Below are 26,781 nucleotides of genomic sequence, written 5' to 3'. Positions count from 1 at the left end.
CCGGGGGCCGAGCGGAGAGGGCGGCGGCTTCGGGGCTGGGCCGGGCCGGGCCGTGCTGCAGTCCCCGCCTTCCTCCGCCGGGGCCTGGAGGCGAGCGCCGACGTCGTCTGCTTCTTTCTCTTCCCGCCCCCTGGAAGCCGGGGAGGGACGGAAAAGGAGGCGCCGCTGCTGCCGCCACAGAGGGGAAGGAGTCGGCGAGGCGGAGGGAGAGCCGGCGGTGAGGGGCGGGAGCCCGACTAGGCCGCGGGGTGGCCCTGAGGGGGCGTCAGGCCGGGGAGGGCGCGGGCGCGGGCGCGGGCGCGTCTCTTCCCCGCAGTCTGGGCTGCTGCCTTCCCCCTCCTCAGCCCCCGGCTGGACCCGCCTGAGGGAGGGGGCTGGTGACCTTTGGGGGGGCGGCTGTGGGGAGGGGCTTCCGAGGGGGTGTCTGCCCCCCATTTTCCGTCGCCTTGCTTTGTGTCTCTAGAAAACGTCGCCTGGGGGTGTCCAGAGGCTCGCTGGGTTTTATTCAAAGAGGTGAGGGGATTCCCCCCGTTTTCTCCCTGCGGGTTCGTGGGTGGGCTCTCTGGGGAGGGGGAGCAGCCCTGAGGGGGAAATAAATCACCCCCTTTTTTAATTCTGGGGAATTTTTTCCCCGTGAGGTTGTTCCAGGTGGAATGGCGGTTCTGTGCAACAGCCTCCATCAGTTTTCCCATAGGGTGCTTTTTATTGTATGAGGAGTGGGATCTGCCTGTGGCTCCTCCACATACACCCCTTCCCATTTTAGAGGAAGAGTATTAAAAGAGATGCGCTCTGCCATGCTTGTCTAGACCCCCCCCCTTTCCATTGTCTGCTCAGGTAGAAGCTCTGGGCCTCTATCCCTCTGCCCCAGAGGGTGTCTTTTTGTGCCCTGACAGGTTGAAATTGGCAATAGTTGGGGTGTGTGTTGTGCAGCTTTCTTTGTTGGAGATGAGGTGGATTTGGGCAACAGAGTCCCTTTTTCCTAGCTGGGATATTGTATGCTGCCTGACAGGCATTGACAGGGGGATTTATACCATCATCACTTGCTCATGGGTAATGCTGTATGAGTGCAAAATGAAGAATTGCTGTTTGGGGGGCAGGAATCTGCTTTTCTTCATGTTGGGTGGGCGTTGGACAGTGTTTGCTTTATAAGGGTGACATAGGAAGACCCTGCCACAAATTTTGTTCGCTTTATAGGTGCTACTGGACTCTTGCTCTTTTCTGTTGCTGCAGACTGACGAACACGGCTACCCATCTTGATCTATCTCCATAGGAAGACTGTAGTCCGTTTTTTTAGGTGACTGTTGAAGGCAATGTGTCTTCAGTTACAGAGTGACTTTCTGAGTGATTGGCATTACTTTGATGAGGTCCAGTGCGTGAACTTCTTTTGGGGTGCTTTGTATTTCAGATGACTTGGGTTTTGAGGGATCTCTCATTCGAATGACATTGGAGGTGTGTACTAATGGTTTTCAGCTGCACGTTGGTTTCTTTGGCTGTTGGGATAAACGGCTGGAAGGGTTAATTCAGGGGTGCATGTCTAAGTAGGATCTGAGTAGAGTTCTCTAATGCTGAGGCTGTAAATCCGATTAGGGTCACTAACCTTGTTCTTCATGGCCTGGGACTGAAGGGATGTTTTTTTAAAAAAGGGTTTCCCCAGCTCTTAAGTGTTTCTCTTCCCATAGTCTGCCAGGTTGGGGGTGGGAGGAATGCTCTATAGCTTTCCAGACAGGCTATGGGTGGGGTAGGGGGACTTGTTGGCATCCTTCCTCATTTTCTAGTATAGTGGGGAATGTAGAGGGTCACTGAAGGAGGGTGGAGGGCAAAGAAAATCTGTCAGCATGCTAATTGAGTCACACGGATTGCTCTAAGTCATGTGACCTGTTATTGCCTAGGGTGACAGCAGCAGGTTTTGCTGGCAGTGAACCTGTGTGCGCAACACATTTAGAGGTAGACAGGCACTGAGAGAGAGAGGCTATCCTCATGGCAAGGGAGCATCTTGGAGCGTTCTGTCCAGAAGGCTGCCTGGTATAAAGAGAGGCGTTTTCTGCTTTCTGCCTTCTGACACAAAAGCACTTGGAAGCGGAGGCAGGTAGCGCTATTTGAACTGGGCGGAGAGATGCAGCAATCAACTGGTGTGCATTCTGCTGCATGACATCAGTAGTGGGGTGGGAACACCATTGGCCAAAGGGAACAGAATGAATCGCTACTTCCTGCCACGAGCATTAAGAGATTACCAGTGCTCTTGCTGCTGAAAATCTCTCAAGTTTTTCAAGGTAAAGAATCCTGAGTTATGTATAGCTTTTATTGCAGGCGGCAGGACATCGAGACTGCTAGGATATGTTTTTGTATTGTTTCCTGATGACATAAATCTTTTTCTTAGTCACAGTTGCCTTTTTGGGTTTTCAGTTTGATTTTAAGAGATTGTTCTGATTGGCATGAAAGGGTGTATATGTAAAGTACAAATAGTGCATCACTGAGTCGGAGGAGCAGGTAGGCAGATAAATCAAGAGGCCTCTTAATGTCTAATGTTTGTATTAGAAGCTGCTCTGTTGCCTGGTGGTTCAAACTAAACATCTGGAGAATAACACTCCTTCTGTCTCATGGGTGTGCATAGTAGAGATAAGTTTCTTTGTACATTTACCTATAAGTTAGGTAATGCCTTTCCTCCAAGGGGAAGACTCAACTAAGGTTTATGGCTGAACAGTTTGTGATAAAATTCAGGTAGTGGGTGAATTTAAGTGTTTAAGAAAAGGTGATCCTAGTGTTCTAGCATTCTTGAGGCTTCAAAAGGATGTTCATCTTCTGAACCCAAATTTTAGCTATTTTTCACTGTAAACATTTACTAAATGTAAAAGGAGAGTTTGACAATACATACTTGTAAAGAGAGTGAGTTATAATGTTTTAAGTGTGTGTGAATGTGAGTATGAGAGAGAGAGAGAGAGAGAGATGAAGGAATCTGTTCCAGTTTGTAAATTAATTACAATTTAAGCAAAACAGGAATGCACTGAACAGCATAACTTTTTTATGCTCCTTACTAATACGTTACCTTAATCTCTGCACTATTTACGTGTCTAATTGTTGTGAGATACGTGGCTGAGTGAATATACAACAACTGCATGATGACCCTATGTTCTCAGTGGAAAAATTCAGAGATACCCAAACTTCATTTCTTTAAAATAATACTTTTCTACTGTAGAAAAGGATTTTTATGTAAATCGTGTATTCCTGAACCTTGGAAAGTAGTGACAAGAAGTTTGCCCATGTTGTTGTTTATCAGAATTGCTGTTAATTAAAAAAAACCCTGTTGTATGTATAATCGATTTTCCTTTTATAATGGAGGGGGGAGTCTTTTGCAATGCATTGAAGTTTATAAGTTCAGTTGCTCAAAAAGGTATGGAGTTAACATGGTGTTCAATGAGTCTTTGATGAATATGTTGATCCTAATCAGTCCTCATGATCAAGGCATGCTTTTGTTTGCATATGCCTGTGTTTAAAGGCTGTCTTATTTACTACTAGCTCTTCTGTTCCAGCTTGTGTTTTGCCACTCTAGAAAAGAGGATGAGGGAGAGAGTGGATTTAGGTTTCCTAAATTGCCAGGTTGGCAAATCTGTCACAGAGTTGCATGTTGTTCTGAAATAGGGTATAAAGTTTACTTGCTTCTTTCTGTCCTCAGTTCATAGGATTAATGTAACCAAATGCTTTCTAGGGATTCTGTTTTGTGTGTCATCAATTTAATCACAGCTGTGTTAGGTGAAAGAGATTTGAGCTATCCTTTCCCCCCTCCACATAGTACCATCCCTATGCCACAGAGTATTGTGCAGTTTAAATCTTTGATCCTCTGAAAGCATCTGAATGAGAAAATGATCTCTCAAACCTGTACAGGCCCTAATTTTTAAATGGAGATATGCTATATCAAAGTTGCATGAATTGAACCCAGTGTATCTCAAATGACAGGTGCGTTGAACATTGACACATTGGCCCACCTCTGAGCAGCCACAGGCAGAGTTCTATTCTTTACCATGCTCCAGAAATGTTGGTGATGCATTACATTTCCCAATAAGTGGTAAAGCAGGTCTTATAACTCCTGATGATGTCAATATGCTAAATGGCAGAAAGGTGGCAATGGCCATTCCTCTGTTATGATGCAGACTTTTTCCTTTGTTGTACTTCATCCTGTGGACAAGAAAAAGATCCTCATTAGTTATGTTATCTTAGTACCTTATGCAGTAGTAGGCTACTTCAGTGTTATGTGGTCTGCTTTTTATTTCTAAGAGTTTCTCTACGCGAGACATCTAACACGTGAAGAATCCGTGTCGGAAGATGCAATGTTAGCCAGGAAGGGTAGTTTAAAAAGACAGAGCCAGCAGCAGGGCAAAGGATTTGCTGTACACTGGAGCTGTGTGAGGGGGCTGTGAAATGCCAGAGGGGAAACCAGTCCATTATATCCTCTCCAGGCCCAAGTCTGGTTCTGGAAGGCAGCTCCAGCTCATTTCCATTCCTCACTGCATCTGGTGCAGATCCCACATAGTTTTAGTTTGGAAAGGTGAAATTGACAGAGTCTTCTGGGAGGCGAAGATGAAATTAACAAACCCTCTGAAGAGTCAGCTCCATAGGCTCTTTTTAAATTACACTTCCAGGCTAACATTGTGTCTCCCTACACTTGAAGAACACGTGCCAAAGTATCTCTTGTAGAGTGATTCTAACTCTTTCAGTCTCTTGGAGCTACTGATGTTTGTGAAATGTATAGCATGTTTAAGATCTGTTAACTGTTAAAGCATAAATTAACTGCTGTTAAGTGATACTGAGTCCACACTTTTAAATAAGAACATTGCAAATGCCTTTCTGGAGCCCACCTAATCCGATGTCCTTTACAAGAATCTCATTAATCAGCAGGTACTAGGTAGTCCTCCACCTTGTTTTGCCATTAGAGCTCACAGCTTTCTTCCCCCTCTTTTCCTTGTACCTTCCACTTTGAAAGCCTGCCTTAATTGTTCCTCTGTGTAGTTAAAATAAAAATGCAAGTCCTTCAGTGCTTAAGATGTTAAAGCCACCTTTGATTTATACCTTTGGTATTACAGTGAAGAATGTTGCATGTAAAGTATTTGCTTAAGTTCTTGAGAATGGTATTGGGTTAACATGTTTCCAGCTGCCTCAGCTGCAAACAAGTTTTTTTGGTATTTAAATGAAGTGTGTGTTAATAGCACACTGGATGATCTCAGCCTTCTTGAAGCATATTTTGAGCAACCGGGGGAGTTAACTGTGAACCATCAGGCTTAACATCAGCGCAAGGCCTGTTCATGTTCAAGAGTGCAGAGTGGAAGGAAATCACAAAGGTGAAGAACACTAGTCTGTGGTATTTTTCTTCTTTTTCTTCACCCATATTTAGTTTCCCATTAAATGATTACTTGCTATGCATTTTGAGAATTTCTTGACACATTCAGGAATATTAAATTAGAAGCAGATGCTAAAGGAATGCCCAAGTATTAGAGTATCTCTTGTCTTAATCTTCTAAGACTAATTTTTCCTCTCAGCTAATTTTTGTAGCTCTGGTAGGAGAGACAGTTGCTATTTTTTGCAATGTTCAGTAAGCTTTGTGGGGACAGAGATGGGGAACTAATTGAAAGATTCACCCCAAATAACAGAACTTCTTAACAATTGTATTAGTCGAATATGTTCTTAAAGCTAACAAGAGGAGACTTTAGACTTGTCTGACTATTAGTCTGCAGGATACTATGCTGATCTTGCTAGCAACTTTCTGAAGTACATGCTTATCCATGTACTGTTGGCTGAAACATTGAAAGAGATTACATTCTTTTAATTCACCTATCTAGTCAGTCAGAAAGACTCTATCAAACCTTTAAGAAACCCTGATAATAGCTGTTCCAACTCAGCTACTTCTGTTTTTGGTTACATCATTAGAAGCTTGTGAAACATGGGCTTATTAGTATGCATTCCATTCTTAGTGCGCAAACTTGGGATTGTTCTTAAGTTCTTAATACCATATTCAGCATCAGTTATTTTCATTTTCAGGCATCCATTAGAAATTCAAGCTTGCAGTGAATTCTGGCAAGTACTTTGCAAAATCTTAGGCTGCATTCAGATGGTATGATAAACTAAACTGGGGTCCCCAACCTTTTGATCTTTCAGAAACCTTTGGAATTCTGACACAACATTTTGTTCACAGCCACAAAATGGCTGCAACAGCTTCCCTTCAGTCACAGAGTGAAGTTCCTTGTGCTGTGCGGGCAGTTGCTGCCAAAACAACATTTTTAAAAAATCTGCCTTGCTGGGCAAAAGCCACACCTGGCCCCACCCACTTCCATAAAACACTCTGCACACAAGCACCAGGAGCGGTGTTGACAGGTGCCAAGGGCTCTATATTGGGACCCCGGTTTAGGGAGTAAATACTTACCAGATGTAAGAAATGTATCTTAACTTGCGCATAACCTCTGATTTGATTGCTGCTTGTCTCCCAGCAGCAAAGACCTTCTCTGTAGTACCATTTCTGTGTGCAGGTGGCTGCAAGTGGGAGAGGGCAAGTTAACACACTGGTTTGTGAATTCAGATGCCACAACACGTCACAATTAGTACAAACTGTGGTTAAGAGACTCTATTCTGGGATTCTGGTTTGATGTTCACCAACCAACTTTGTTGTTTGGATCATCTTCATTCATATAGCTTTGCTTAATTTGTGTTTGAACAAACCATGATTTATCATAATGTCTGAAAGCAGATTTTACAATGCAGTCCTAAACAGGTCTATTCAGAATTCTACTGAAGTATACTCAGTGGCGCTTACTCCCAGGAAATTGTTCTAAGGATTACCCTGTTAATTTCTTCCTTTTCTTCATGTGCATAGTAAAGAGTGGAACTCTCTTATATTTTCTTGTAGTGTAGATTTAAAGCTACACAAAATGGCTCTGTATGCTGGATGTGTGGTGGGAATGGTTTTCTGTTTCCTGGGGGAAATTATTACAGTTATTCTCTTGCCTCTTTCTAGAAAGACACTGCCTGAGATGGAATGCTGAAGGAGATTCTTTATTGAAATGAATGTGTGGATTTTGAAAAGAGGCTAAATTCTGGTTCCAGTGTCCAGTCACCCATGGAGCTCATTAGGTGGTCCTTTTCTTTTGGCATAGCCCAAGTCACAGAGCTGTTATAGGGTAAAATACTGCTGTGGTGTTGTTCTTTGAAGGATGCCTGGTGTCCAAGTGTAACAATTATAGCGCCTGTAGTCATTATAAGAAATGTGTACTGCTTTGATAAACAATGAATATGCCCAAGTAAATTGAACTAAAGTGTTAACAGCTCACACCTTACTTTCTGCAAACCTTTGACTTTTAAAAATATCTACTTTTCTCTTCCTCTTGTAATTAAAGGTGGGAATTTTCTCAGTTTGTCAGGAACTGTTTTGAAATTGGGCACAGATTACTCATAGATCAAAGTTAACCTTCTGTAGCCATTCATAGACCCTTAGTCGGTGTCTGCATTGGTTCCAAATTGTTTATTTGTCATGCCATTATTTATATTTTATAAAGAGCCAAATGTGAGCAGTCATCAATTGTGCAACATCTGCTGAAGCTACTGTTATATTTTTAGGTAGGTAGCTGTGTTGGTCTGCAGTATAACAGCAGGATTTGAGTCTGCTGGCACCTTAGAGGCCAACAAGATTTGCAGGGTATAAGCTTTTGAGAGTCAAAACTCCCCTTCATCAGATGCAGGGAGGAGTGGAGATACCTGAGCCTTTATATCCCAGTCAGAAGGTGGAAAGGGTGAAGAGAAGAAAGGGAATCAGGATATAAAAGTACAATGTGTCTTGATTAGAGCAGAAAGTAGCATCTGTAGTGAGATAAGAATCCTATCTATTCAGCCCTGGGGCTGTTCTGAACTTGTAAATTAACTCATATTCGGCAATCTCATGTTGTAATCTGCCCTTGAAGCTTCTTTGTTTGAGGACATCCACTTTTAGGTCAGCAATGAGATGTCCTGGAAAATTAAAATCTTCTCCCTCTCATTTTTGAGTATTGTGGTTCTTAATGCCAGATTTATTGCTGTTTATTCTTCTGCGTAGAGACTGACCTGTTTGTCCAGTGTAGAGAGTGGAAGGGCATTGCTGACACTTGTTAGCATATATAACACTGGAAGATGGAACAAATGGATGAACCTGAGATGGTATAACTGTTGTTAGGTCCAGTGATTGTGCTGCTGGAGCAAATATGGCAACTGTTCTAGTATGTAGATGGTTTTCAGAAGACCTACAGAAGTGCTGGGAAATAGGTCATTCATTTCAGATTGGCAAAAAGATTTCAAAAATCATTATTTTGCCAAACGTTGATCCATATTTCAATCAAACTTTCAACTTCAGGGCTGCACTACTTATATAGTGGCATTTGATTCTCTCAGTAGCCGCACTGTTGTGAATGGGCAGGCTGTGAACTGCATGGTTCACACACGGCCATTTACATGGGTGTTCAACTGACTAGTCAGAAGCCATTGGCAGTCCACCTGTACATTTAGTCCTAGTATTCCGGGGGGGGGGGCAGCTAAACTCTGAAGAATCACTCCCCATGCAGCTCTCACAACTGAAATTTTGGCAGAGTACCCCAAAAAGGCAGAATTAGGGATCCAACAGGAACAATGATTTCCCTGGAATGCATAACTAGAAAATGGCTGTTCCTGGTGAACAGGGATTGTTGGAGGGGGGGGGGGCATGCTGTGATAGTGTGTCACTGTTTGTAGAACACTACAGGGGAAGAAGAATTCATTAAAGGCAAGATGTATTTTCAAGTTGAGCCTTGCAGTAGACAAAAACTATGTCTCCAGAAGATGTTGAAAAAGGGTGGATTCACCCAGATTCTTAGGTTGTTCTTGTGTGTAGGTATGCACTTTGTTTTGCTGTTAAAGCAAGAACAGTAGCTAGCCAGATAGAGATAGGATTTGCCTGAAGCCAGAACTGTTTTCATATTCTTGTTGCTGTGGATACAGTTGGAATAAATTTACATGCTACTGTGATTAAGCAAGGAACTAAAATGGGAACTTTCATCAGGTCTCTTTCTTTTGCTGTCTCTTGTGCCTTGAATACTTTTGTGTAGTGTCATAACAATATACTTTTTCCAGAGTGAATAGTTCTATGGACTGATTAAAGGCAGGAGAAGCGTTAATATCTCTCTGTGGTAAATGCTTTCTTCCCTGCCTCACTCAGAAAAATAATTCACTGGGTTTTACTCTGTGGAAGACTTGGGAGAGCATTGTGCCTACAGTAAAAGCCAGTGATTGATTGAGTAAATGAGAGCAGTGTAGTGTTAGGATGTTAAAGCTGGACCTGAGGTTCATATCAGTTCTGTCCTTGGAAGAATCTCACAATTGAAGCCTGAGTTCTACAAAATAGAAATATGGCTTAGCACACGTAACTTGACAGTGACACTGTGGCTAAGGTTAAAGACTTCCTCTCGTGTAAGGAATCTTCTTCCGACTTAAGTAGCTCTCCATACAGTAGAAAAGCTACATAAATTTTGTTGATTTAAGTTGCAGGATACATGACACTACATAGGAATTTAGTGTGTGTGAGGGGGCTAATAGTATTAATCTCTTGAAAATATTCATACATACCCAATTTCAATTCATCCAAAAAGCAGTTGTCTTTAGACACACAGGCCTAAGGTGAGATACAGTTTAAAGTGCCAGTGTTGATTTAAAGATCTCCCTCCATACATGCATACTCTTGTCTTTAGCCGACAGAAGTGCAGTAAACTGAAAATTCCCTTTTGTGGCATTGTACAGTCAGAATTTCATTTTCCATTTGTTTTCTCCACTCAGAAGAGTGTGTTTGGATAGATAATTGCAGGATTATTATCTTTGTCATCCTGCCCCCATATATTATTGAGTATGAAATGTTCTGTTTAAATTCTGAACTTATGCTATGGTTTATATAATGAGTTGTAGTCTTAGCATGAGACTAGAGGTTCCTGCTTCTGGTTAACAGTCAAAGCTATGGAATTCATGGAAGCTCTCATTTACTAGCTAGCATGTTAATTAGTTGTGGTAATGTAATCCTACCAGATGCATGGGAGGCATTATGTGGTTGACAGTTGCTTTGTTATCAACTTGAGCTTTAAAAATGACACACTTGGATTTTCCATTCTAGCTCATTTTAATCCTGCGTTCAGTACCAGAGCACGTGCAGAAATTTCCACATTTCACTCCTTGGCATCTGTAGTTAAAATAAACTTGGGTGGCAAGGCTGGAAAAGACCTTTGGCTGAGGTTTGGGAGAGCTGCTGCTACTTTGCGGCCACATGTGCTAATGTATTACAATGACCTTTAAGAGACAAGGGTTTGGCCTCTTTTTGTTCCTGGAGCCAGTAATGTTTAACTCATGCACCCACTTGATAGTTTCAGAAACAAAAGGAACGGAGCTTGGGGAGTATCTCTGTGTTGATGGGGCCTTCATTGGGAGAATTATTCTTAAAGGGACCTGATCTCCAGATGGACTTGAAATTAATTTAAAAAGTACCTGACTTTAATCCAGTTCTGTTTTTTTGTTTTGATAGAAACCTGATACAGAGGTAGCTGAAATAAAGCATAAACAAGCAGAAATCTGATACGGAACTAAACAATACTGGAACGATGCATAAGCCATTTATATATGACATGTTAGATGATGCGGAAATTACCTTTTAACAACATACAGCCACAGACAGTAGATAGTAATATAATCTACAGTCCTATTCCTTTACCATAGCGTCTTTCTAAAACATTTCATTACAGTAGAGGCCACCTAGCTGCATAAAAGAGCCCTCTTGAATAATTTAGGTTTGCATAGTTTGCGGAAAGGCAAGAGAATGGGAGCTTTCCTTGCCTCTTCTTGAAGGATATTCCATAAAGTGGAGAAAAGGATCGTGCTTGGGCAGTTGTTGATTTTGCTTATTTGTAGAGTGGCCCGTGCAAAAGGCTCTGTTAAGGTAAGCGAAGCAGCCATGGTGGAGCATAGGGAGAGAAGTGGTCCTACAGGTACGAGGAACCAGTGCCATGAAGGGTTTTGCATGTGATTGCCAAGACCTTGAATTTTTCTTGGTAACTAATGGATAGCCAATAAAGTGAATGCAGAATGGGAGTAATATGCATGCTGCACTTAGCTCCTGATAATAACTGAGCTGTAGCGTTCTGCACCGAGTCTCCAAGTCAACCAAGGGGAGGCCTATATAGAACGCAGTACAGTAGTCTAGTCTCAGTGTTACCATGGAGTGGATCTACCCTGTCAAGATCGACCACGTTTGGTGTAGTGATTAAGAACAGCAGGACTCGGATCTAGAGAACCGGATTTGATTCACCACTCCACTGGAAGCCAGCTGGTTGACCTTGGGCCAGCCACGGCACTTTAGGAGCGCTCTCAGCCCCACCCACCTCTCAGGGTGATTGTTGTGGGGATAATAATAACATACTTTGTAAACTGCTCTGAGTGTGGCATTAAGTTGTCCTGAAGGGGGGGGGGGTATATAAATGGAATGTTATTATTAAGAGGCCATCTTCCAGGCTAGTCTGAGTTGGAAGAAGGCCTTTTTTGCAGCTGCATTTTCTTTAACTGAAGTACATGAGCCAGTATAACCTCTAGGCTTTTTATCAAGTAGGATTGCAGCCTTATTGATCATTTTTGCCTTAACGGTATGGTTTGAATGAAGCTGTGGTAAAAGCTTAAGGATAAATTGGGCTCTGTTGTTGTGGCTTGGTCAAGGCTTCTGTTTAAGGAGGAGACGAATGACACAGCAGATACATAACCCCTGACCAAAGAGAACAGGATTAAAATATGAATGAGCTCTCTAAGCCAAGAAACACAATATTAGAACATCTGAGCTTCCTGTCTGCTGGATGAGTGTTAGTCTATTTCCAGATGGATTTCAGGAGCTGTCTGTGCACAAGCAAATATAAGTACATAGAGTTGCTAGGAAAAGAAAGGGATGCTCTTGCCGTAAAAGGAGGTCATGCCTGGGCATGTTAGTGATGCAATATTATTAGGTTGTGCTGCATGAAAACTTGGTTGCTAATCTGTTGACAAGGAGGCAAGTGTACATGAGATTCGAGTTGGGAAGACAAGCAACTTTGTTCCCTTCTTGAGCCGGCTTGTAATTCTTTGGCAGCGGAGTGCTCTCTCTCTGCTTTGCCCTGTCTAGTGGGAAAGCAGCAAAGACGTGCATACTTGGCTTTTCTTATGGGAGAAGCACAGACTGTTCATCCTTTCTGTGAAGTAGATTAGAAAGGAACGAAATAGTTTTCTTCCCTTAGATAACCTTTACCCAGCAACCTCATTCATTCACATGACATAGGATAGAGCCATATTTAGATTATCTACTGGCCTTCCCTAATATATACCATATTTAAGTTCTTAGTTTTTATCCTCAGGCCTGCCATTCTTTATCTTCATTTTAGAGCTAGGAAGCCAACGCTGATAACCAAGTGGCTTTCTGAAGGGTCTCTGAGTAAACTGGTATTTTAATCTAGGTTTCTTGGGTTAATGCTTATTGCTCTTTCCATGCTTAATTTACATAATTGTCAGTTTACTAAATTTTCTCGGTATTAAACTGGGATCTTTGGGCAGATTTATCCAGTTATTTTGGAGGGAGGGGTATTCATTATCCTTTCTGAAGTAAGGAGGCAGTATACTTGGGGTTTGGTACAGTTTTCCCTCCCCTAAAATGGCCACTGTGGTCATGGAACCCGCTCTTATCTCTCACCCCTCATCCCAATATTTGCCTTTGTTTCTTCAATTCTACCCTGCTGAGCCCCCTGTGGGTCCCCTGCTCCCATAAACAATTTCACCCAGTCTCTCTTGCAACATCTGACAGCCTGCATAATGTTGCAGATCCCACCACCTCTCCTTAAAAACCATTTTTTTGATTAAACCTTTGACTCTACCCTGCTCCTCATTCCCCCAGCTGTGAAACTAAACCTAAATACATATGTATATAGCTGTATTTAAATATGTTTTACAATTGCAGTTGCTGATGTCCTTTTCCTCACTCTATTGTCCCCCCCCCCCCATGGTAAAATTTAGATGGTAAGCTCTTTGGAGCAAGGACTAGTCTTAGTGATTGTGTTACTTTGTAAAGCACTGTACACATTGGTGCGACATAAAAGATATGATGTGCATGTAACTAATATATCCAGTTAAATGGTGATAGTTCTTCAGATAAAGGCTAGCATTGTTTGGTTTGGTGATGCGTGTGTATCTTTGGAAAGGTAGGAGATGGGAAAACTCCTCCCATTTCTCCTGTAGGCTGTCCTGCAGTGGTATTCCAAGAGGCGTTCTCAGTTCTTGCAGGCATTCCTGAATGCTTGGCTGTGAGGTCAGAGCCAGTGAAGTCACAATACAAAAGCGAGGGAGGGGGAGAGGGACCACACCCTCTCGGGCCTACTGTGCTTTTCAGTATTGATTGTTAAAGAGCACGAGCGGAGGGAATTTCAGGCATCACTTGAGGCTTTTGCAAGCCACTCAAAGGTCTGATCCCTTGGATGCTATCCACTGTATAAGTGTTGTGATTAACAGTTGCTAAAGGGACAGAAACTGTATCTCGTGTTTGGGTAAGTGACTATGGCAACCAGCTTTTAAATAGCCTTTCTTATTTCAAATCTATACATACAGGCAGGGCCTTTTTTATGGGAAAAGAGGTGGCGGAACTCAGTGGGTTACCCTCGGAGAAAATGGTCACATGGCTGGTGGCCCCGACCCCTGATCTCCAGACAGAGGGGAGTTTAGATTGCCTTCTGCATCAAGGCAATCTAAACTCCCCTCTGTCTGGAGATCAGGGGGCAGGGCCACCGGCCATGTGACCATTTTCAAGAGGTTCCGGAACTCCGTTCCACCGTGTTCCAGCTGAAAAAAAGCCCTGCACACAGGCAAGATATTACATCTACAAAATGTTGTAGGGTAGATATCCTTGGTGATAGCAACTTCTCAACTATGTATGATCTGAAAATAATTCTTTTTCTATTTATTGTCACTCCAGCCCCTTTACCTTGCTCCTTTTTTCTCTGAAGCAGAACTAAATGCATCATTCCTCAGAATATTTTCCTATGCATCTGGGATTTTTCCAATACCCTGGTACTATGTTCTGGGTGGGCATTAAGTTGTCCTGAAGGGCGGTATATAAATCAAATGTTATTATTAACGTTATTAGGATTAGATGGAGGCAAGAGCAACATTTGAAGCTCCTTTGGGTAAGCATCGGGGAGGGAAGTGGGGTATAAATAAAAAGATATCTTTATGATGAGGCTGAACAGAGGTAGCTTGTATATAGAACCGTCTCTCAAAACCAGTGATTTTAAAACCAGCTCAAGTCAAAGTGATGGTTATTTAATTTCAGGTTACCGTTTGAAAGATCAAGATTCGGGACCAGTAACACTTTAAAGACCAACTAGATTTCCAGGGTATGAGCTTTCAGGAGTCAGAGCTGAGACTGAGCAAAGCTGCTCACATACAGGGGAGGGGAGAACCAATGCTTGTACTTGAGAATACAGTATTCAACTGTTGTCTGAAATATATGATATGAATATGAAATCAGTAAGGCAGAGTGTTATATCAGTTTCATAAAAATGGGGAGGTGCTGTGGCTCAGTAGTATGGCTTCTGTTTTGGATGCAGTAACAGAAATTCTGCGGTTCAGTCTCCAGCATCATAGATATCAAGTGCTGGGAAAAGTTTGTACTTGCCTGAGTTGCTGGAGGAGACAGACCTGAGTTAGGTGGACCCTTGGTTTGACTCCATGTAAGGTAACTTCATATCTTCAAAACACAGCATTGGATAAATATCCTGAAAATGTATGTAGCTAAAATGGCCTAAATCTATAAATGATCACCACAGTAAGACACTGTACTGATTTAATGAAATTAGCTGATCATTCTGTAGCCTTTGCAAATTGGGCATCTTTTCTGATTAAGATAACATGAATCAAATAAATCTTCGCAGGGATTTGAACAAGGGAGAATGAAAAGTAAATTATGTGGAAGATGCAGCAAGATCCAGAATGATTCCAATGACATCTTTCACTGGGCCAGCCATGTTGTTAGAACAGCATGCTTTTAAGTTTCATAGAAAACTTCTGGTTGTTCTGTACTACTTGAAATTCTCAGCCCTTACAATACTAACTGGTCCAGGGAAAGGTGAAATGTGAGCTTGTAGACCATCCAGAGCTCCTTGTGGGAAGTATAGCATAAAAAATATAACACATACTTTGAATCCCCTTTGCTACCTATCTTTGGTGGTGGTGGGACCCTCTCTTATTTTGTTGTAAAAACAGCATTTAGGCAAATAGCTAGTCTGTGATGCATTGTGGCCAACAAACTAGTAAAAGGAAGGACTTTGAGGCTGCCACCTTAGATCAGGCAGCATAGTTTTAAACTAGAAAATCCTGGAGCAAAAGTGAGAATTATGGACCTTCAGCTGAGCATGTTCAGCAAACTATTTCCATTCAAATGTATTTTCTTTGACTTTCTTATACAAATATTTTACCCGTTTAATCCCCGTGAGTTAAATCTAACCAACTCCCTTCAATTCTTATTACAGCTTTAGGAGGTGTTTCATAATCTTGACTGTTCCTGCAAGTTTTAAATTGAGCTGCCCCTTTGAGAAGTCAGCGTAACACAGTGAGCAGGTTTAGCTTGTGGGTGTGTTGCTAAATAAGCAGAATGTCTGGATGAAGGAGGGGTGGGGGGAGGTACTAGGGAAATCCTTAACAGTTGGTTTGCATTGGAGGAAATTCCTTCTGAGGCAAAGGAGACAGGGAAGGCATTTTGAAAAATGTGTCCTGTCATTGCAAAGAAATCAGCATGGTCCTCATTATGAAGTGGACCTGTCAGGGTTGGAGCCTGGAGGACTAGGTCATGTTCAGGATACCCGAGTCAGACTGTTGTATCTTACCAACTTGATGCGGAATGTTCTTGCTGATTTGATCACCCAGCTTTAGCATGAGCTGTTGTAGAGTTCTGTAGAAGTGAAATAACAAAATCCAGGGTAAGAAGGCCATACCAAAGATGGAGCGAAAAAAAAGTGTGGTGGGAAGATTTATTTTAGTAATTGTGCTTATATACTGCTTTTATTCAGTTATGCTGTCCTCGTGTGCTTTACATATGATTCTTCAGAGGGATCTATAAGAATGTAGATAAAATCAAGAAAAAATAAATTACTATTAAAAAGCCAAATTGGTAAAAAGACAGTGAACACTGAACATGTGAAAAGTGCATAAAAATATCCAGAGCAACAAATCCGTGAGAATGTTTCAGATATTATACAGGGGCTATAGAGAGAGGGGAAACGTTGAACTTAAAACAAAAATTGAATAGAACACACCAATACTTTCGACAAGTTAGAAAAATATACAATTAACCAGTAAAATTGTATCAGCAAAGCAGTTCTCGCAGCAACAGAATTATGATGGTCTGGCTCATATAAGAAATAACAGTGGAAGTATTTCATTTAACCCCTGAGGGACCAGAGTTGTCAATCTCAAATGCATTTGGCCTCTTGTCTCCATAGCACTTTATCACTATGGTGTTCAGATCTAAAAAGAGCCCAAATGTGAAGTCTGTTGAAGTGTGGTTGTGCTCTAGAAAGTGTTGAAACGATGGGGCACTTTTTAAAAAAAAGATGGATGTTACTTTTGCATTTTGCAGTACGTATTCTAAGTTTCCTCAGGGTTTTGCCAACATACTACTTCTCACAAGGACATTTAATAGTACATGCTGCCCAATCAAAGCTGCATGTGGTGAAGTTATTGGGAGCACGTTATTTCTTACCATACAGATTAATAAAACTTTTCATGCTGCTTGCAAGCTTGCAGAATGAAGAGTTTCTGCAAAGAAAATGTCCTGTAGCTGAACGGGGATCCCAACAGGATTTGTTGCGAATTAAACGGTTATGTATTATTATGAAGTATGCCCCAATTGAGCTTTCAAATTTTGAATAAGATGATCAGGTTTTTGTTATGTATAGGAATATATTCCAGTTTCTCTATATGCTCTTCTTAAGATAGACACTGATATGATCAAAGGTTAGGCTGCATGTGAGTCTCCCACAGTCAGTTTTTTTCCTTACTTTGTAACAAACCCTTCTGGAGTGGCCTTAGAATGCGCAGATTCAACACCCAATGTTGAATGATATCCTATTAACCAAATTCTGTTTTGATAGTGGCTTCCCTGTGGAAATCCTGTATTTTAGTACAATTCCTCCTGATCCATAAAACTGGCTGTATGTCAAATTATTGAAGAATTGAAAAGCAAACAGAAGTGTAGTTTGCTTTCCCCATGACTTTGGTTGATTTTATTTGTTACCTTGTCCTTTTAGTATATTAAAGGAAACTTAAGATACTGCTTGTTTTACTGCTGGTTTCACACTGCTAGATTTCATTGCATGTTTGTATTTATTGATCTTGTTTTATTTTTCATATTGTAAGCCTTAGTTGAGAGTTTTGATAAATATTTTAAATTAAAATTCTTAAGATATTTCAGGCCTAGAACATTGGTTAATTTTTGGCAGATTGTAATCTTGATGATGTTAATGGGTAAACTGTAAACAGATTATAAGGTAGAAAGGAGAAATGTGTGATATTGCATAGAAATGTATATTTTGGGGCTGGATTATATTTGGATCCTCCTGTGATTCTATAATACGTTCACTAAGATGGTCCAGGTACATACAAAATATTCCTAAACTTTAAATTTCCAAAAAATGGAAGCAAACAGAGTGAATTTTCCATTGTTACAGTCAGGGCTTTTTTTCTGGGAAAAGAGGTGGTGGAACTCAGTGGGTTGCCCTTGGAGAAAATGGTCACATGGCTGGTGGCCCCGCCCCCTGATCTCCAGACAGAGGGGAGTTGAGATTGCCCTCTGCGCCACTCCAGCAGCGCAGAGGGCAATCTAAACTCCCCTCTGTCTGGAGATCAGGGGGCGGGGCCACCAGCCATGTGACCATTTTCAAGTGGTTCCGGAACTCCATTCCCCCACATTCCCCCTGAAAAAAAGCCCTGGTTACAGTCTGTTTGTGTGTATAATTGACAGTTGTGTGTCACATGGAATCGGTGTACCTTTGGCTTGATCTAATAGGGAGGCTGTTGAGCTCTTAGAACTGACTGGATAGTGAGACAAGAAGCAGCTATTTAGTTGATAATAAACCCAGACATTAGTTTACAGTGAAACCGTTGAATGCAGGCTGAACGGCAGAGCAGCTGATGTTAAAAGCAAGCACAGATTGTTGCATTCAGCGTTTCTCTCAAATGGGATTTAAGAGGGGATCTGAGTCTCCAACTTACATATTCTTAAGCAATGTCATTTATTTCATGGCTATATTCTGCCATTTGCATCTGTTACTGCTTCTAATTCCACTTAAATTCTTTGGCCCTGAGTACAATAAATCTGGCTGGGTTTTACTGCTAACTGTAGAGACATTGTACTTGCTTGTCGTTGTGACTGGTGTATATTTATATTTTTTAGAATGTTTTCTAATCCGTCCTTGTTGCTTGTGGCTCATTTCATAGCAAACAAACTTTTAATGCTTGGGCTTGTGCTTTGGTCAACCCCCCCCCCTCACAAACAACCAAACTCTTGTGGTTAATCTGCTGAAATAATCGCCTGAAGGGTTTCAGGGGTGTATTAGTTCAAAGGATTTACCCCAATGGCATTAGACTAAATGAACTGTGGCTTTAAAGTGCCTCTGAAATTCCAGGGAATAGACTGAATAGGAAGGAGAAAATCTTCCTTTATACCTACACTGAGCAACTGCATATAGGGCCACTCATAAAGTGACACCCTCCTCATTTTCAGCTTGGGCCGAGAGAGCTGCATTTTACTTTGTTTAATCTCTGTTCTTGTAGAAGATCATTCTGTCCTCCTGTAACCCCTTCAGCTTCTGTGCCAGGCCTGGGTGCTGCTGGCAGTCATAGAGGATGATCTAAATGCTGTGTGTGCATAGGCTTGCGCTGGTGCCAGGACTCTGCATAGACAGCCAGCCCAGATCGTCTTTCCATAACCTGCATGTCGAGTTCTGAGAAAACAGTTGAGCAAGCAAGTTGTTGTTGCATTATGTTAAAAGCTTCTATGCCTCCTCAGGAGTTCTTTTTGTTTAAGGTGACTTAATCATGTTACCCATCCAGCCTGTTGACTCTAACATGTGTGTACTTCTAACATAAAAGCAGCCCGTCCCTTTCTTTTTTGTATTCAAGAAAAGCAACCCAGGTCACCAAGTGAAGAATACTTTATTAAAATTACTTTAGAAAAAGAATCTTGTTATATGGCTTCGTTTAAAAAGCCTGTATTGGGCCTATAAATGAAAGCTATGCTCTCTTCCTAGCAACTGAGGAGGAGGGGCTCCTTTTCTAACTCTGGCTGCAAAGGAATGGAACTGGGGCACGCTAAGGGGACTATATAATGGGCTAACATATCTCATGAACATCAGCAAGGAATTGTAGCACAATAAAAGTGGGCGTTTGGCCACTAGCTCTCAAGGGATAAGACTCTGAGCCATGATAATTGTGTGTGTGTGTGTGTTCAGATTTTAAAAGATTTCTAATTTTCTAGGCATCATGTGCCTTTTTAGATCTTTTAAAAGTGTGCCTCCTCGCTGAAGTGTTTGTGTCGTTCCAAGATGTCGCAATACTTCACAAATACCTAGAATTGCCTGAATGCTTCAAATAGTTGATTTTTGTTTCTTATGGAGATGTTAGTAAAGCTGTACAGAACTTTGTTTTCTGTTCTCAAAATAGCCTTTAGCTGAAAGATCAATTTGAAAACAACAGCCTGTTCTTAAAGTATTTGAATACTCTGGATATCTTAGATTTCTAGAAGTTGAGATGTTTTTAATAGGAAGTAGTCTAGTATGTGGGAATTACCAACTTCACCTTGAAAATATTCCTTTGTTGTTGCTTTGGGTTTGTATACAGAAGCATCTTTACAAGCCTTTAAAGAAGAAAACCTTATGTCTTTATCTCTCTCTTTTTTCCTCCTATATATTTGTAGGCTTTAAACCTATATGTATATAGGTTTAATCTAAAGGCAAACAACATAGAAGACCATACTGCATCCATGTTTGGGAAGAGGTAGTTACTGCAGTCAGAGGGGAGAAAACACCGACAGCGAAAGAAAAAGATGAGTGCATTAAAGCCAAGTGGGCTTAAGGCTCCCACCAAGATCAGCAAGCCTGGGATTACGTTACCGAAATCAGCTGCATCTGTCAGTGCTGGTAAGGAGAGTTTAACTTCTTAAGATAAAAGGCTGTGTATATGCTCCCAGTGCTGCATATGTTTCTGATGTAGGCGTGATTCTTAATAGCTACTTCAGGGGGGAAAGGATCTGAAAGATGCTTTTTAATAAAAAGTGGGGAGAATGAGAATTTTTGAAACATTTTCTGTTTGTTAACAAGTCCAGGGCTTAGGGCAATGCCCAATAACCAGCCAAGGCTGCATTATACTAACCCAGCTAAAGTCCCATCCATGTTGGCCTGATAAGAGTGCAGGTTCTTTTTACATGCTATATCCAACACACATGGGGAGGAGGTGATGCTGGAGGCAGGGTAAGTGTGCCTGCATAGGTGGGCAGGCAGGTTGTGGGAGGGGGGATGGCAGGAAACTTGGGCTCCATTGCATTGCATCGTGATTTAATTTTTATTTTATATATTTATAGATAGCCTTTTTACAGGTTTCCAAGGAGGTGACTACATTAACACTAAAAAAAAAGTCCAATACGTGTTTCTTTTTGATGTTTTCTATAACTTGTACTACTGCAGAATTAATACACTTCTTCATTTATCCAGTCCCTTCAGAAAAGGCAGCAGCCAGCGAGAAAACAACAAGTGCTCCCACCTCAGATGTCCCGGACGAGTTTGTGGATGACTTCCGAATTGGAGAGCGTGTTTGGGTCAATGGAAATAAGCCTGGCTTTATTCAGTTCCTGGGAGAGACACAGTTTGCTCCAGGACAGTGGGCAGGGATTGTATTGGATGAACCAATAGGCAAGAACGATGGCTCCGTGGCTGGAGTTCGCTATTTCCAATGTGAGCCATTAAGGGGAATCTTCACAAGACCGTCCAAGCTAACGAGAAAAGTGGTGGCAGAGGATGAAGCCAACGGTACGCAGGCATCCCATGCTTCTAGAGCCACTTCACCGACCTCTGTGTCAGCTGCTAGCCTCGTGTCTTCACCTTCAGTGGCAGCTCATCTCCCCCCCACAGGTATTCCTCACAAGGCATCTCCTCCTGCTGCTAAGGAACACCAGGTTTCTCAAATTAGTAATCTTTCAAAAACGGCAAGTGAATCTATATCTAATCTTTCTGAAGCTGGCTCACTGAAGAAAGGAGAACGAGAGCTCAAAATTGGAGACAGGGTTTTGGTGAGTTTAAATTTTTCAAACTATCAAACTACATGCTAGCAAATAACGCAGTTCCCTTGTGCACCCTTCATAGTAAGTTGGAGCTCCACATTCAGTGCAGAGTTTCCTTAATATCCAAGGCACACATTTCTTCTGAGCTAAAACTGGAGGTATGCTTCAGTCTCACTCCTGAAAACATTTACCAGTAGAATGTCAAAGAGTTTCCTACGTTCAGGGGAGCACACCTCTTCTGTATCTGCATGAATTGCTGAACAGTGTTGATGGAAGGAGGCAAGCCCTAGGCTGGTGACTAGTAGGTAATTTTAACAGGCAACTGCCTCTGAAGACCAATAATTTGGTTGCATCTCTGAATCACAAGATCTTGCACGATACTCTCATCCCCATGGCAGAGTCAGCAAATGCTGTCACCTGGTTAACACATGCAGGAAAATGAGATGGTAGACTGGACTGCACCATTTCAAACTGCACTTCTGAATTTTGAATGCTTCCCTATATAAAAAACTCCCTGTGAATACAAAACCAACAAAAGAAGGTGGGAGTGGAACTTTTCTCCCTGCTGTGCAAATTCTTTAGTTTATGTGAAGGGTGTTTGCTTTAAATATGTATACAGAGGAACGTTCAAAGCTCACATCCGCTACCTGCATCATGAAGTGGGCCAGTCCCTTCATATCAGACTTCCGTCACCTAATCCCCACATCTCACATGTAGGAGAACGAAGTGGGAATGAGGTGATAGAGTGAACTGCGCCCCTTCAAACAGGGGGAGAGGGGGGATTGCAACTTTGAATATTCTTTTGCATAAAAATCTCCATGCAAACGAAAACTAGCCCAAGTCGTCATCTTGAATGATCCAGGTTCACAAAGCGCCCCCCTCCCTTCCTGGTTGTAGACTATTGTGTTCCTAAAAGCTTTGCACAGAGAAGGTTCCATGAATATTGTAAGAGACAGCATTGCTTCAGAGCAAGTGGAATTCCATCCAGGTGGAATGGAACTCTAAGAAAATAAGAGTTACTGGAAAGTCAGCAATAGGTCTGCTTCTGCACCTGGCAATCAAATGAAGCTTCTGTCCTTGTTTAACAAATAATAATTGTGAAGGGAGCAATGAGGGAATGCCAAGCAAAACAAAATTCTTCACCTGCTGGCAGAACACCGCAACAAAAGAGAATAGGCAAATCTCCCTGGGGAGACAGTTCCAGAGTTTAGGTGCCACTACTGAGAAGGCCCTCTCATGGGTTGTCACCAGCCTAATCTTGAAAGGCAGGACTCTTGATGCAGAGCCTCTGGAGATAACTACGGTGGCCAGGTAGGTTCATAAAGGAGTAGATGGTACTTTAGGTATTTGGTCCCAACCCATATAGGCCTTTAAATATCAGCACCAGCACAGCTCAGGAATGGAATAATTGAGAGTTGTTTGATAGTTATTAAGAGCTAAATATGCTTCTTTAGATATGGGTGCACCACAGCCTGTTTCAGGGCTTGGGCCAACCCACCACTCCCTCATCAGGGAGACATTAACAGCTTCTCAGCTGCAGTCAACCAGCCCCCCTGCTCCCCTTTAATTAGCTCTGAAGAGCAAGGGTCGTAAAAGCATACAAAAATCCTAGTGATCTTCAGATCAGCTGCTTTGGCTCATAACTATTTTATGTCATCCCTCCTGAATTATACGGGGTTGTCATGTTCAGCTAAAAAAAGATCTGTCCCATCATCTTTTTGCTCTTTAATTTTTTAACACTCCACCTCATTTGAGTGAAGGTCACCAGTGCAGCTATTTTACCGCATTGTAGCGTTGCCTTTCTTTTTAGAAAACTTAAGTTGATTTTTGGAAAGGGAAAAAAACTCAGTTGGATCCAGTTTTCTCCATGAGAGGTATAATAGGGTGATTGTACGGCTGACTACAGTATTCCCCAGCAAATGAAAGCAATAAAGTCCAGTTCTTATCGAAATTAATCTTCTTGGACTATTGAAGATTTGATTCCTGCTAGAATGAGGAGAATACTAGGAGTACAAACTTCTGGGACCAGGTCACCCAGGGTCGGGGGGAGGTTCGTGGAGCTGGTCAAATCATATGATTTGTTTTCATATTATTAGGTCCCAGTTATGTTGCTTTTTAATTCTTTGGGGGAAAGGAAGCGAACAGTTCTAGAGAACAACCCTTCTTTAAAATCCTCACTTCAAAACCTGAATTAATATTTTGGAATGTGAAATGGAAATTAGAACTTCAACTGAATCCTGGCACAACCATTTTGATATGCCTTTAACAGTGCAGAATGATTGAAATGAGACAGGATTAGGGGTTTCTGTGTGTCAAATACCCGTAACATTTTTCTCAGGACCTCTGTATTGAAGTGTTTTTAGACTTTCTTCTCTTACTTGCCTCCAGCAGAAATACTATTCCACTTAATTCTTCTGTAAGTAGGTAGGATGCAGGTCCAATACATGAAGCAAAACTGTTTGCTCTATTTTGTCTGTCGTGTGTCTGATGAAGAAGGTTTTGGCTTGCAAAAAGTTCTGCTGCTGTACATTTATTGAAGTTTGTACACGTTGGTGCTATCAACACAGAAAGGGCTTGGCAGCTGCAGTTAAAACTTGATGCAATTTAACATTCTAAAAACAAGACTTTATAACTTGTATATCTTTCTTTGAGCACTCTGGTATTATACGTGAGCAGGCTTTCATTCTTTTAGGGTTAGTGGTTCATACTTGCAATTTCCTGTCAAGGTTAAAAGCTGCATTTAGTTCACTTGTTGGCAGTTATAATAGGTAACTCATCCTGCCAAATATTTATAAATTTCCTAGAATAATTCAGCTTGTTGAACACAAGAGATTTCCTGAGGAACTAGTAATAGTTTTGAATTTGACAGACATGCTGCTGTTCTTGCCAATTTGTTGTGAACGCTTCCACTCTAATTCATTTGAGAGGTTACACCCAAATCATGGTTTTGCACTGGTCATAGTTTAGAAACTCAGCAGCCAGGGTTTTATTTATTCACTTTATTTATTTAAAACATTTCTATGCCACCTTTCCACTCATCCAGCATCCCCAAGATGGCAAACATTTTGGATGTTAAAACATTTGAAATACAAATATATATAAAGTATTTAAAACAATGGAACAAAACGTAGTATCAGCACCCAAAGAGGGAGGAAGGCTCATAAGAGTTAATCAGGGAATGCCAAATAAAACAAGTCTTCACCTGCTGGCAGAAATGAATAGAGGGAGACAGATGACTCTCCCTGGGGCGGGTGTTCCAGATTTTCAGCACCGTAACTGAGAAGACCCTTTCTCAGGTCACCATTCATCTAGCCTCAGATAATGGGGTCAGCCAAAGTAAGACCTCCAATGAAGATGAACAGAGTGGTTGAGTAGGTTCATACTGGGCACACACAGGGCTTTAAAAGTCAATATCAGCACCTTGAATTGGGCCCAGAAGCATAGATGGAGCAAGACTGGAATGATACAGTCCTACAACCCACTCCAGTTGGTACAACTGCAGCATTTTGAACCAACTGTAGGTTCTGGACGGTCTTCAAGGGCAGCCCCACATAGAGTGCATTGCAGTAACCTAATCAAGATGTTACCAGAGCACACACTATAGTGGCAAGATTTTGCCTGCCCAGAGTGATAGAGTAATATCTATGGGTTGTCAGTTAAGATATCAAGCCAATCTGCAGTCATGCAAATCATGATCAGAGCCAAGCATGGAGGGCAAATGGGGTACATTTTATTGGGGACCAAGGGGTGCCAATTGTTAGCCCATTTCGGTTGTGTATTCTTTCTGTGTCAATCCAGAAAGAAACTAGAACATTTTCTTGCATGACCCAGTTTTTATGGATGGAATGGCATTGCACACGTGGGACAGGGGGATTGTTCCAAGTTTGTATTGGGCTCAGAGAAATGATGGTTTGCAAACCCCTTTCAGACCATAACTTTTGATTCTTGCTTACCAGCTGATCACAAACCATTGCATGTCGATTTGGAAATCATGCCAGATGACTGTAAGCCATTATTTAGCATCATGTCTGAATTGAGCCAGGTGCAGGGTTCAATCAGATCTCTCAAGATATCTTGCACTTAATTTTTTGTCAGAGAAAGGGGAGGGAAAGACATCTCTAATGAACTTGTTCAGAACAAAAATAAATTATTTCTTTCCTGATTCTTTTTAGCCTAGCTGCTGGGCATACCTTCATTTTCCCAGAAGGCAGAACACCAACCCACTCTTTCTTGTGCCTCATCATAGAAATGGGCATTACAATTTTGCTAACAAGATTAATATAAAACAATCCCAGGAATTAAAGCTTCCTTGGTTATAGTATTGCCTGGAATACGAATCTTCTTCCACATAGTCTTGCATTTTTATCTTAGAATACTTCTTCCTGACCGTGAAACTAAGATCTTAGGGTATGAGTTGGAAAACATTAATGTAAGTATGGGAATACATGGTGGCAGATAAAGGGTTGGCTAATTCCATATTAATGACCCGAAAAAAACAACTGATAAATTATCTGAGTACACAAAGTGTTCTTGCTTCGGCATCAGCTCTTTTTATGTGTTTTTAGACGATGACGATGATTTCCTATTCCATTCATAACCATTCTCTCTTCTCCAAATCAGGTTGGTGGTACAAAAGCTGGAGTCGTGCGCTTCCTGGGGGAGACTGACTTTGCTAAGGGAGAATGGTGTGGAGTTGAATTAGATGAACCTCTGGGAAAGAATGACGGAGCAGTGGCTGGAACCAGGTTAGCTCACAATCAACAAGCAAAGCCAAGCCAAGTTTCTGGGATTTGAGGATGCTTGGGGCGGGGTGGGGTGGGTGGCGGGGGGATCCAGAGTCAAACTAGATAAGACTCTGGGCAGTCTATGAATGAATCTTCTCAGGGATTTTTTTTTTACAGGTAGTATGCAGTTGCAGGGAATTGAGGCTGAGGTATGGGTAGAGAAGTTTAGCTCACATGGGAGGGGAGGGGGTGTTTGTGTGTGAAACTAACAAGGGGGAAAGAGAACTCAATCCAACTAAATAGGTCAACCGAGCGGTTGAGAAGAAACCTATAACAACCAGTGAGGTCTCAGTCACGCACACCAGGTCCACTCCTTCCACTGCAATGAAATCTTGCAGCATTTTGGTCTTATTATTAATGGACCTGGCGTTGCACAGCATCAGTGCCGGAGGGAGGCTACACTTCCTAGCCCCACTGCCAGCATGCCTTGGGATGGGACACACGTTGGAAGGGCACCGAGCCCTACCATGTCTTTGCGACCTTATAGAGCGTTATGAAAGCCTATGAGGTGTCAGTGAAGGCGACAAAGAAGGAATACTTTGCCGCCTCCATAGCATCTGCAAGCTCACACCCGGCAAAATTGTTTCAGGTAGTTCGGTCCTTGGTCTCCCTATTGTAGGGAGACCGTCAAATTGGAAATTCAGC

At 41.9% G+C, this 26,781-nt stretch overlaps 1 protein-coding gene across 11 annotated transcripts in view; it reads left to right on the top strand.

Moving 5' to 3' along the window:
- Nucleotides 1–443: 443 nt before the first annotated feature.
- CLIP1 (CAP-Gly domain containing linker protein 1) overlaps nt 444–26,781 on the top strand; it is an 85,263-nt gene continuing 58,925 nt past the window's right edge. For 3 of the 11 annotated variants that reach the window (XM_054995900.1, XM_054995898.1, XM_054995896.1), the window contains exons 1-4: nt 2,161–2,270; nt 19,994–20,216; nt 20,787–21,361; nt 25,973–26,097. In XM_054995900.1, coding sequence (XP_054851875.1) covers nt 20,123–20,216; nt 20,787–21,361; nt 25,973–26,097 — 794 coding nt within the window. In that variant the 5' untranslated portion in view covers nt 2,161–2,270; nt 19,994–20,122. Of the gene's footprint in view, nt 514–2,156; nt 2,271–19,993; nt 20,217–20,786; nt 21,362–25,972; nt 26,098–26,781 lie in introns of those variants that run through there. The other 8 variants (XM_054995904.1, XM_054995903.1, XM_054995902.1 and 5 more) reach the window with 5 other exon arrangements.

Source organism: Eublepharis macularius, chromosome 13 (assembly GCF_028583425.1).
Source record: "Eublepharis macularius isolate TG4126 chromosome 13, MPM_Emac_v1.0, whole genome shotgun sequence".
Lineage (NCBI taxonomy): Eukaryota > Metazoa > Chordata > Lepidosauria > Squamata > Eublepharidae > Eublepharis > Eublepharis macularius.
Note: the sequence above shows the minus strand (reverse complement) of the source record. Positions and strands in the feature narration are given on the sequence as shown.